We start from the raw sequence: 12,458 nt of genomic DNA, 5'->3' as shown, positions 1-12,458 counted from the left end.
AGTTCTTTCTTCTTCTTCTTCTTCTTCTTCTTCTTCTTCTTCTTCTTCTTCTTCTTCTTCTTCTTCTTCTTCTTCTTCTTCTCCTTCTTGGTCATTTTTTATTGTATTACTTGTACCATGGAAACTGTTTATTGAATTAGGCTTAGATCATTAAAGTGTTCATTTAACAAATTCATTTAAATAAATTTAATATTCTAGAAATGATAAGCAGCTAAAATACAAGTTTGATGAGTGTTACTTAAAGAATTAATGAAATCAAAGTGAAAATTTCCACAAGGCAGTGTAGCATTTACCACTGACTTGCACTGCTACTTCCACAGTCAGTAAGTCTTAATTTTTGGAAACCTACTCTTCAGCCTGTACACATTAGCGCATCTTTTTATGATCCATGTCTGCCTATATGTCTTAGAATGATGATACCAAGTACTACCTTCTAGCGAAGCAGAGCACGATAATGTACCTCACTGGATAAATTCATCTGGTTTGGCAAAACAAAATGCTTCTATAAATGCTCACATGGCACAGTTATGCAAAGTGAATTAATTACATTTTAACTGGCAGCAATATTTAGATGAATTGTATAGTACGGCTATACAACAGATCTAATAATTTCTCCTTAATTTATCTGTTTTTTAAAATTTAAATTCCCATGTATTGTTAATGCATTTAATCAGAGCCCAATATATTGGAGTTCTGAATAAGCCGATTTTTTTTTTGCAGATTTCTAAAATGATAATTTATATTCAAGAAGACCAATTTGATACTATAGAATCTTAAAATGTCACAATATTGTTCTTCTGGTTTTATTACTAAGCATATTTTTGTGTTTTAGTTTTCCAATTAGCTGCTGGTCCACCTAGTTAGTCCCCTGGGGTACTTCGTAAAATGTAGATCTAGCCCTACGTAGTGGTACATGCCTGTAGTCCTTGCACTTGGGAAGCTGAGGCAGGAGGACTGCTTTGAGTTCAAAGGCAGCCTGGACTACATGGCAAATCTGTCTCAAAAATAAAGAAATAGTGGCCTGGGACATGGCTTAGTGGCATAGTGCATGCCTGGCAAAGGCAAGGTCCTCAGTTCAGTTCTTAGTACCAAATAAATAAATAAAATTTAGATTTAACATGTATTATTTCTTCAACCAAAGATTAGCACATTAAAAGAAAATTCAGATTCATAGGGCCCACCCAGAATCAGAATCTCTTGAGAGGGAGGAGATCTGCATTTTTCAGAAGTTCACCAGGCCATTCCTATTCATACCTGGATGGAAACGACTACTGCCTTAGAGTTTATGTAGTAGCTCCATGATAACCAAACTACTCAATTAGTGAAAACACTCCATTCCCCAGCAAATCTGGATTGCCTAATGTTTACTGTTTCAGAGCTAGGAGTCCTAATTGCATTTGCTATCACATGATTTGACCCATAAACTCAAATGGATTTTCAAATTTTCAACCTGCTTTTTTCTCCCCTTAATTTTCTATCATTGAAACCAATTTTTTAAAGAAACGATCTACAGGAACAATGATTCTGGGAAAAATTTTAAAGATTAAACCACTGGGGCACACTGTCCACTCAGGAAAGCTCTCGTACGAACACTTCCATGCTAGCTTTTAGTGAAACCCATGCATCCAGACACATGCCCCTACTGCTTCAACTCCCAGTGCTAGCTGAACGTCACGTACTTGAATAACAACAATCATGCACCCTCCTTCCTTTGTTAATGTATTCCAACCTAGCCACCCACTGTCAGATATTCTATAGACAAGGTTCACAGGCACTGTTCGTGAATAGGAGTTTGTACTCTTAAATGACATAGAATATACCTTCCCCTCACCCACGTAGACTGAATCTTGGCTCATCAGTCAGAAATATTTCACTAGTGCAGCTACCTGAAGCACACAAAGTCACACAGACCCTATAGATTGCTTTTTTAAGCCACCAAAATGTTCTCATAACCCCTCTTTTCCTCCCTCCTCCTTTGCTTGTGTTTAAAAATAAAACCCAATTTTGCTGACGACTGGTTTTCTTGCCTCACCACAGGAAGTGGACTGGGTGTGTTTTCACATCACACGTTTAACAAAGGGCACTGAACAGCAATGGCTGCCTGTGGGATACTTGCCTCCAACTGGGGTACCCTGTCTGCCCAAAAACTGAAAAAGAACTTCCTTAGGTAGCCTTCAGCTCTTGGGAGACGCAGCCCAGACAGCCCACACCAAGCCCCACTTTTGCAAGGGGTACTGAAGAGACTGGGTGTGGAATGGACAGTGCTAGCTTGTCAGAGGCATCATCTCTAATCCTTTCTCTCCCTTTTGTTTCTCCAACCCTCATTTCTCAAAAGAGAGAGGGGGTGGAGACAAACCACCAACAACAAATAATCTTAGCTCTTTGTTGTCTTAATAGAGAGACAGAACCATCTTAAGCTTGATTTCTGTTCCTTAGCAATTACAACTAGGGTGCTGTTTAGTTGATATTAAAATATGATCCAACCTCCAGAATTAGGTTTTTGGATTCAGTAGAAGTGTGCATAAACCTGAATGGAGTTGGCTTTTGGAAGGTTTGGGGGGTGCATACTGGGGATAGAACTGGACCTTGGGTTTGCCAGACAGGGACTTAAACCACTGAGCTATCTCCCTAGTCCTTGTTCTTGTTTTGGGGACAGGCATTCCCTGTGTTGTTCAGGCTGGTAAATGAGAATTTTAAAATCCAATGAATTCAAACTATATACAAAATGAATTGCATGCACTCCGGGTGTGGGTAAAACAATCCTCTTGAATATGGCAAGAAACCTTTAAAACATCTGTTTCCTATTTATTGTTCATCTAAAATAGGAAGAGCCAGGTGTGGTGGTGCATCCCTGTCATCCCAGCACTCAGAAGAGTTGCCATGTGTTTGAGACCAGCCTGGGCTACATAGTGAGCTCAAGACCAGCCTGAACTGCATAGCAAGACTCTGTCTAAAAAAAGATATTAGGTGCTACTAATACTCAATAAATTGACTCCACTGGCATCCAACATTGATGCAAATGTCAGATGATCAAGTGAGCTATCATCTGGGAAGAGGGCACATTCCATGCAACCTAGACTGTACCACCCAGTTTTAACTAAAGTATTTCCAACTAAGGGGACAAGAGGCTTGGCGAGATTCCTGTGAAAAGTCACAAATTGAAGATGAACTTACTAATATACACACACGTGAGCACCAAGAAAAGGGCAAAGTGGCGGAGCCAGAACTTCTAAATCCTGGGGTGAACTTTTTGTCAGCCACATTGTGAGACTGAACAACAACCAAAGGATGATTCCAATGACAGTCCAATCAAATCTAATAAGAAACCAGCCAAAAGTATCCATAATGATTTAGTGGGTCATTTGAAATAAAGATTTATAGCCACTGTCTTTAATGGCCAACTTCACATTGGTGTGACATTTCATTTAGTTTGTATGAAACACTGAAAATTATTATTTCCTTTTTATCACATGTTTGAGTTTTCATTGTTTGTGTAAGTTCTATGTACATGTGTATATTATAAATGAGTAAATATACATGCTTTAGGAGCATAATGTCTGTACATTTGTCCTGAGAGGAATCAGGCTCATTTGAAGATCAGTGCTGTTGGATGCAGAACATCAAGCCACCAGGATTCTTGAATTTTAGGGAAGGTCAAACAACCTCGATCATGTATAGGAAAACAGACGACAAGAAAGAAAGCATCTCAGCCTGGAGTTAACACTGCTAGCTAGGAATACCTCTTAAACTGGAAAATCAAGGCACTAAAAAATACAATGACCTGTTTAGGATCACACTACTTAGGGATGGCACTGAGATTCTTGTGAGTCTCAGTCCAGTTGTCTTCTTAACAGACCCAGAGTTGCTGTCCTTGTAGAAAAAAAAAAAGAGCTCTGAGGAGGAAATCTGAACAAACACTACAAACTCACACAGAATTGAAAACCATCAAAATATTTGTGCAACCAGCAAGCTGCAGAGACTTACATCAGCTTTTCATACTTACAATAACTCCTGGGTAATAGCCTCCAACAGTCACATTCTGGGTCCTGGTGGTTGCAGCAAGGCCCACCGTGAGAATTAACATGGACACAATAAGCAAAGTCACAGTGACATAGATGGAATTTCGTTTCCTCCGATTGAAGGCTCCTGAAAGCACACAGAGAAACTGAAATTGCTCACTTCAGCTTGGGAAAGAGATGTATAAAAAGATTATTAGGAAGGGTTATTTTCCTATACCTACTGATAACTGGAGTTCTCGCTAGGAAGGGGAATTATGGGGAGATAGAGAGCTTCTACTTTTGCAATTATAGGTGCCTCTTCTATAATAAAAATATTTCCAACTTGAAAATAAACAACAGAACAAATCTCATCAGTTACATAAAAACAAGACAATTTTTGTGCATTTGGCATTGTATAAAAGATGTGTCATACTCACTTAACAGACTATTTTTAGGCCAAATTATAGGGCATATGATGAATGGGAAGAGTTTCTATGGAGTTATTAAATAAAAATATTTTAAAGCCAATATTAAACTGAGAAGGGTTTTTTTGCCCCTCATGATCTAGAGATAGGAAATTTCTTTTTCAGTGTAAATATCAGAACCAAACCAGGTACTGAGATTTTCTTTTTCATTTATTTCTGACATTTGCCACCTCATGTATAAACTTTAAAATGGTGCATTGGCCATATTTGCCACATAACAAATGTGTGTAATAAAGTATGTGTCTGGAGGCCATTAGTCCACAAAGATATGTATCGGGGAGGTAGATGGGAAGGATTATAACTTATATGTGTTTAGACTTATGTGAAGGTGGCATAAATATAAATGATGAGAAACTCATTCTCCTACTCAGGGCTTATCAGACATGATAGCACAAACCAATATTTTCTTCCAAAACAGGCTTATTAAGTCAGATAGAAAAATGGTATCTCAGCTCAATTTTCAATTTAATTTTTTTAAAGAGTGAAGTGCCACTCCAAACTTCAGGTGTTTCTCTTGCATGAGGAGGGGCCCCTCAAGAAGAAATACTAGGGGAGAGCTACCACCTGGAGCTGGGGATGGTGTCAGGATAATGAAATGGGGAGTGCTACAAGTCCAGTTCTCTGGTGGAGGTATGGAGGGGGAGGAGAAGGAAGAAGTGGGGAGTCTTACGATAGGTTCACGTACCCAGGTGACTTAACTGTCATTTATGGCCTCAAAGAAAGTCCTTGAGTCTGTTTATTAGACCCAGTCATTCTGGGAGGCCTTGTTGCATCCTCAGAGATAAGTAGGGGACAGAAGCTATACAGACTGCATCATTAGGAGGAAGGGAAAAGAAAAGGCAGGGCAAGAAGAGAAAAAACCAAGAGAGACTGAGAGGCTCAGTGGTGATGGGTGATTCTGGCTTTGCAGCACCCTGTAGATACCCCTCCTATGTGAAAGAAAAGTGTCAGGAGTTCCACCCCACCCAACCATGGATCTTGTCTTCCCCATCTAATCTCAGCCCAAGGCTTCACGGGAAGTAGAAGGGGCTAGCCATCTCCTTTGATTTCGGCCTAGAAAGTAACAGTCCTGAGTCATTAGGGTCATTTCTAACTCAGTACTATTCTAGGACTATTTTACATAGAAACATAAATGTAGTTTGAGCTCTTGTAGGCACTCACATAGTAAAGCACAAGTCTAACCCTGAGAGGTGAGAAAAAGAGAATTGGGAGAAATAGCTTCACTCCCGTGAGATGTATGCCCAGCCTCTATGTGGAAAGACATAAAGCCCAGAGACATCTGTGACACCAGGGTCATTTATGGGAGAAGGCTGTTGGTGATGCAAATGGTGAGCTGATTATGAGTAAATAGATGAGCAAAGCTAGTGATTCACACTGCTTAGAGACCGCAAGGGAACAAGGACTGGGTAAACAACTTATTTCTTCTGTTTACCCACATGTTAATTATCTTTCCTCTGGATTTCATTTCTAAATGAATCTCTAAACCAGGACCCCTAAGCCTATTTGATAATTCATACTTAGTAAGAACATGAGTTGCTTCCACAAAGGGGCTCAAATGTAAAATCACCAAGACCACCTTCCCTTCTTATCTTCTTCCTCCTTTGTCACTGTTGCAGGATCTGTAGCCCCCCATAATGGAAATTGGTGAAAGAATCAGGTAACTCCTTGAAACACCAAGGGGGTATCTCACACATGAAACCGTTAAGACTACACTGAAGGAGAGTAGATGTATGTACAGTGTCTCTAATGTTTTGCTTAGCCCACACCTGTGCCTTCCCTATCAACTGACCTTTAATCTTATTCACAGCTCATGGGTCTTCTTTGTAAATATCACTCTAAATCTTCAAAGCACAAGAGCCAGGTCAGAAAAGTGACTCAGCAAACCACATGGTGTCATTTGAAAAGCTTTTTTTTTTCCCCTTTGCGTTAGAACCTGAACTGAAAATTCAGTTAGTTGAGAAACCTTAAGATCCTACAACCCCCCAGGGGCCTTGCCTCCAGTGAGGATTTTCTTTGAGTAAAATTGCTACAAAAATTTTCCCATCACTCAGTTGAATATCTATTCTCCATACCATCACATTTCCATAATCACTCCTTATTTTACACTATAAGGACCATAATTACTATATACAAAATAAAATGATTTTTAATTGCACTTGAGAAGTTAACTATTTTAGAGAATTCCTGGGTAAATCCTTTCCAAATGATGAATTACCCCTAATTTATCTTCAGTGTCAATTTGCCTTAATAAAACTCACATCTACTTAAACCAAATCATACCTGTAGATTCTCTGAAGGTATAGCCAGGGATCTTAAAAGGCAGCTTATTGTAACTGTTCAGGATATTTTACTGGTGGTTGTTTTATCTTAGGAGGGGAATATTGCACCCTGTTGTTATTAGGGTATAAGTCAGGGCTTCCTTTAAGTGTATGTGTGAACATGAGACCATCTTATTCCAGTTTTGTTTAGTAAATCCATACATGAAAACACACATCATGAGCTACTTCAGAACAACAGCAGGTACTTGAAAACAATATCTATCATACTTTTAAAACCTTGGAAGCTGTCAGTACTTGCTGAATAGAAAAGGAACAACTCAGAATTGTTTCTCTTCTCATTAAGATTTGTAGAAGGAAGTGTGTGAATAAATATTACCTATGGTCACAGATTGATTTTTAAAAAGAGCACATCTAAGGGCTCCCTAGAACTGAAAACCTTCTGGTCATCTAGTCTCACAACCCCAATATGCCTTAGTATCCCATCTACTTGGTTCGCAGTATATTTTGTTGTTTTTTTTAATGTATTTAGTACAGGGTCTACAGGGTCTCACTACACAGATCAGACTCATAATGATCTTTCTGTTTTCAGCTTCCCAAGCGCCTGGATTACAGGTGTGCACCACCACACCCAGTCTCAGTCATGGTCTCAGCATGCCCCAGGGGCAGGGTAGGCACAGCACACTGGGGTTGAACCCCAGTCCCTGTGTCTGCCTAACCAGGGGCTTTAAATCACTGAGCTATCTGGCCCACTCTGTGCCCAGTATATTTCTACTTAAATAACAACTCCTGCAACCAACAGCAGTGAGAATCTGAAATATCATTGGCATAGCATTCCCTGCCCCCCAGCAGCCTCCCTACAGAACCCCTGCAGCCCTCCCTCTCTGCAGTGCCCTGCCTCTATCTCAGAATCATGGAGATCAGTATATTTCACAGTTCTAGAGGTAGCCAGTTATTTGCTCTCTCCCCTTTCAAGTTTCCCCTTTTCTGGTCCTTCTCCTCAGAGTTCCTACCTTCATTTCAGTCTTTGAATCTGAGTCTCTCCTTTCATTTGCAACCTGCTCAAAATTCACCTCCAAGAAGTTGTCCTTGATCAAGATGAGTAGAGTCACTCATTATTTCATGTCCTTGGGTTGCTAAGCACTACCCCTCTAGTATATGAATTGTAACTGCAACAAGTATAACTGTGTGTCTGGTCCACAATCCACATGATGTCCACCAGTTCCAGGAATATATATCTGATAGGAATGAAGATGTGGATTGCTTAGAAGATAGAAAGGTGTCTCTATTCAAGTGTGTTTTACTTTACACATCTTCTTGATTACCCCTCCCAAGAGAGTAGGTAGGCTGTTTAACCTTTATAGGTGTGCAGTAAAGATGGAGGCCCAGTATATTGTTCAATATGCAGAGTTGGTGCTGACTGGTGGTAATTCTCCCAGCTGATCTTTTGAACCTATTAGGATTTACTTACCTGGATCAGCTTTGCCACACAAGGTGGATACCAGGAAGTTCCAATCTTGAGCATCCGTGGAAACAGGTGACTGCCCACGCAATGGCCTCAAGGCCCTGCCAATCTCTCAAACACTTGCTTAAAGGCACTAAGAGCCACTACTACCTCCAGCCTTTTAGTCAGTTCTTTGAAGGAGACATCCTAGGCCTCCAGGTGAACTGCGAATGTGTTATTCAGGAGGGAATGCCTGCTGTAGTAGAGATGTCTTAGCGCCTGGGGGCAGTGTTGTCGAAATGGAGAGATGGGTTGCTGGGAGGGGATGGAGGGGCGCAGGAGTCAAATTACCATCTTCTTTATTGCCCAATGTTTGTCCAGCTCTGAGGCTGGGACTAGCCGCTCACAACCAGGCAACTAGCAAACGTACAGTGCAGGCACTTTGGGTCAGTGTGTGTGTTTTAAATTTTGTTTTGGCTGCAGTTGTGCCTTGACTGTAAAGGAACCCCCCTCCTCCCCAAAAAAGTGCTTGAATGCTGAAACACTACGCCACCCACTCACTCTTCCCCTCCACACATGCTAGGAAAGGTGGCGTTGTCAAAGATAATGGGAGTAGTTCCTACGTAGCCTAGACGCTGATTCAGGCCTGGATTGTGTGGGACCAGTGCCAGGGAACTCCAGGGAGACTCCCCAGTCCAAATTGAGGAAACCTAGGGTTACCACTTCAGTCAGGAATTCGCTTGTGCCATAGGTCTGCGGACTTTAAAAAGCGGAATGCATGGTGTGTGCCGGTTCAGCGTCTGCGTGAGATCTATGGTTCCTTTCCCGCAGCGATGAGACTGGGCAAAGCCCACTCAGCTTGTTGCGCAGACCTTTTGCCAAATGCAAAATTATCTGGGGCCCCCAGGGAGTCCAAGAAAGAACTCTCTCCTTCTCTTCCCAGCCCACAGGATGTCGAGTAGCACCCCGAAAGTCCTGGGCCTCCAGTCTGCGCACTCTGCGCAGTCAGACGGGGCCAGGAGGCCTGGTTTGCAGGTGGTTGTATGCAGCGGTTATGTCTCTGCGGAACCCTTGCCCTGCCTGTGCCACTCAGCTGCCCTCACGCAACAGCTTAGTGCGAGGAAGTAAGGGGCGCGCTGGCGCCACAGCTGGCCAAGGTAAGGAGTGCAGAGAGAGAGAGAGGAGAGAGAGAGAGAGAGAGAGAGAGAGAGAGAGAGAGAGAGAGAGAGAGAGAGAGAGAGAGAGAGAGAGAGAGAGAGAGAATATGAATCTGGTGCTACTACCACTGGGCTCTGGATTCAGACCCAGCTGACCTCTTTGGACACTGTTGCAAATAACTGTCCTTAAAAATAAAAACAGCAAATTCTTGTGCTGAATATGCAAAATCATTGAGAATGTGGATCTTTCCACTTTCCACGAGACACACTTTCTGGGACCCGTTCCGTGAACGAATTTTGTTGACACTGAGTCTTCTGCAAACAGTTGGGTGCTTAGGCAGGAGATGGGACCTTCTTGCCCCTCCCCTCGACTTGTTCCCTCAAATTCATCCTAAATGACAAGGGCAATCTGGATGGCAGGAATTTGGGTTGGAGGGATTTTGCAGAATGTATTTTGCAGCATGTTGGAAAAAGAGAATTTGATTTGGCTGAAGTGCATCCGAGGCAAATGTTAACATTCGGTGGGACCATGATTTGACAATCCCCTCCCGCTCTCCTGGGCTCCAAATTAATTTCTCCTCCCAGTGAAATCATAGAGCTTGGGAAGGTGCCTAAGAGCTGAGAGGCACTGAGATATTTGTTATTGTTGTTGTTGCTGCTGCTGTTTGTTTGTTTGTTTGTTTGTAACTACAGAAAAGCTGCTTCGAGGGGCAGCTGAGTTGGTTCTCCAGGGTAGCAATCCCTGAGTTTCAGCGAGGAAAGGTGTAGAAAGGTGCCCCTCCCCCTCCATTCCAGTAGGAGAGAAAAAGCGCGACTTCAGGAGCTGCGCGGGCTAGCGCTCGATATTTTCTCGCGCTCCCCCCCCCCATTTCACACTCACGCATATTCCGTGCATTTGGAAAAGAATAGGAATCAAACTGAAGGAACGTTGATCCTGCCGCTGCAGATGGTGTGGCTGGGTAGTCTTTAGTGATTCCTCAGGAATTCCCCTCCTGTAAACCTTCCTCCCCCTCCCCCCGCCCATCCCCCAGAGTTGCGCAACCCCCCATCAGCGAGGTGCGAACCATCCTGCCCCACCACTGCGGCTCCAGAGAGTTGAGAAGGGGCGAGGATCCTGCTTCTTCTAATTATCCTTAGTCGTGAGCTCTTAGAAGTGGAGAGGACTTTGCGAAGAGGGAGCGTCGAATGCGAAGCGAAGGCGCAGGTTGAAGGGAAGTGTTTTGATCCCCAGACAGCTGGGGTTTACCACCGGCTGCAAGTCTGTGGACACACTCACACAAGCACGCACACACCCGCACTCCGGGGCAGAGATTCTCCGACACTATATTGGCGCGCGTCGCCCGCGTTGCAGCTGGGCCGCTCCCCTAGGGCTCTGGCCCGCCACCCACACGTTGGGGCACGCGGGGCCCCTAGACCTGCTTCCTGCTCTGGACTCTGGGATGGCAGGGGCGCACGCAGTGCACTCACTCCTTGCTGCTGCCGCCGCCGCCGGGAGGAAAGGCGGTTAGACTTACCCATGGAATCGGGCAGGGACATGTCGCTGGACCGCTGCTGAGTCAGGGACTGATGCATGGTGAAAGCCGCCCGGTGGCCCCAGTCCCCGAAGCTGCTGTAAGCGCCTCTGACTCAGGGAGCCTCGCAGACCATCCTACTCTACGGCAGCCTCTCCCGGCCCCTCCAAGAGCTGAGAGAGACTGCCTCTCTGGTGGAGCGCTGCAGACCAAGTGCCGCCTCCCCCTCCCTTCCCCTCTTCTCCCTCCCTCCTCTTGTGCCTCCCTCTCCTCCTGGAGGCAGCAGCTCTGGCGTCCGTGCAGGGACCTGCGCTTGCGCAAGACCCCCTCCCTTGGCCTCCCCATCCTAGTTATCCACCTCCCAGCCTCCCAAGCCAGACAGGGAGCCGTTTTAGCCCCTTGGGGCCCGGGCTGCGCCGAGAAACAGAAGGAAGCTTCAGCCTGAGGCCAACGTGCCCTCTCTGTAATTTGGAGAGTCTTGGACAATCATCCTGTTCTAGGATTTATACTTGGGGAGGGGGACAGTGTCAGATGAACACACACACACACACACACACACACACACACACACACACTTACTTGTGCAGGTCTGGCCTTAGTGCTTCCAGAATGACATAATGGATCTGGAGATGATCCAAAGAAGGGCCACTCTATAATCAAGAGGATGGTGGGGGGAGGCTGCCATATGAAGATACATTAAACACACGCAGACTCTTTAGTCTAGAAAGATGAAGGCTGGGAAGGGATGTGACCAAAGTGTATAAAATTACACAGAAACAGAGAGAGAGAACACAGCTTTATTCACCAGGTCTGAGAATTATAGAACCAAAAGCCCCTAAGAACTGGGCAGAGACTGAGCTGAGGCAAAGAAGTCTGCATCAGCATCTCAATTTGCATTTTTGTTCAAATTGTTTTTATATCAAAGATCTCATTTTTTCTTTATAGCAGCCATACAATGAAAAGGAGTTCCCAAGAACCCCATTTTATGGATGAAGAAAGTGTCAGATGAAAATGTCCTGTGTACCATGCAGCCATTAAGTGGCAGAGGTAGGATTTGAGCCTAGATCTGTTGAACTCCCAGGTTAACGTTCTTCTTGCTATGGCAGGTGCTTCCATGTCTACCTAATTCCCCAACAAAACCTAAACCAAGTCAAATATAGAACTCTCCTGAGAACCAATGAAATGAAGGGAAGTACGTGGTTCTTTCCAGGTCTGCCTTGTTAAGCTATTGTGAAGCTTTGCTTCCTTAACCAGGAAGGAAATGAAACCAAAGGCCCTTGCCCTTTCCCACCTTTCAAAGGAAGAAAAGATGTTTCCTGAAGGCTAAAAAGAAAGCCCTTTGTGAAGAGCTTGGGCACCTCAGGGAGCTGGTCCATTGCTGTTTCAAGTATTATTACCAGGCCTATGCTACAGATGTGCTTTAGAAATCTGTGATATATGTCCTGGTAAAGACAAGATGCCTCATATTTCAGAGGTGTGTCTCTTAAGTATGCTTGGCTTGTGGATTAGTTTCCATAGGCTCTGCAAAGGCAGAGAGAAATCCCATATTTATACTCTTGGAATGATTGCATTTTAGTCCTGTTTACT

At 43.8% G+C, this 12,458-nt stretch overlaps 1 protein-coding gene across 3 annotated transcripts in view; it reads right to left on the bottom strand.

Annotated features, from left to right (window-relative positions):
- Tmem255a (transmembrane protein 255A) overlaps positions 1 to 11,030 on the bottom strand; it is a 70,013-nt gene extending 58,983 nt beyond the window's left edge. For 2 of the 3 annotated variants that reach the window (XM_004647663.3, XM_023707920.1), the window contains exons 1-2: positions 10,875 to 11,030; positions 4,004 to 4,146 (exon numbers count right to left, since the gene is read on the bottom strand). In XM_004647663.3, the coding sequence (XP_004647720.1) occupies positions 4,004 to 4,146; positions 10,875 to 10,932 (201 nt within the window). In that variant the 5' untranslated portion in view covers positions 10,933 to 11,030. Of the gene's footprint in view, positions 1 to 4,003; positions 4,147 to 10,240; positions 10,301 to 10,874 lie in introns of those variants that run through there. The other variant, XM_023707921.1, reaches the window with a different exon arrangement.
- Between the last annotated feature and the right edge of the window lie 1,428 nt (positions 11,031 to 12,458).

This window comes from Octodon degus, unplaced genomic scaffold (genome assembly GCF_000260255.1).
Source record: "Octodon degus isolate 3935 unplaced genomic scaffold, OctDeg1.0 scaffold00319, whole genome shotgun sequence".
In the NCBI taxonomy this organism is placed as follows: Eukaryota; Metazoa; Chordata; class Mammalia; order Rodentia; family Octodontidae; genus Octodon; species Octodon degus.
The sequence above is the reverse complement of the archived record's forward strand: the minus strand, read 5'-3'. Positions and strand labels throughout refer to the sequence as shown.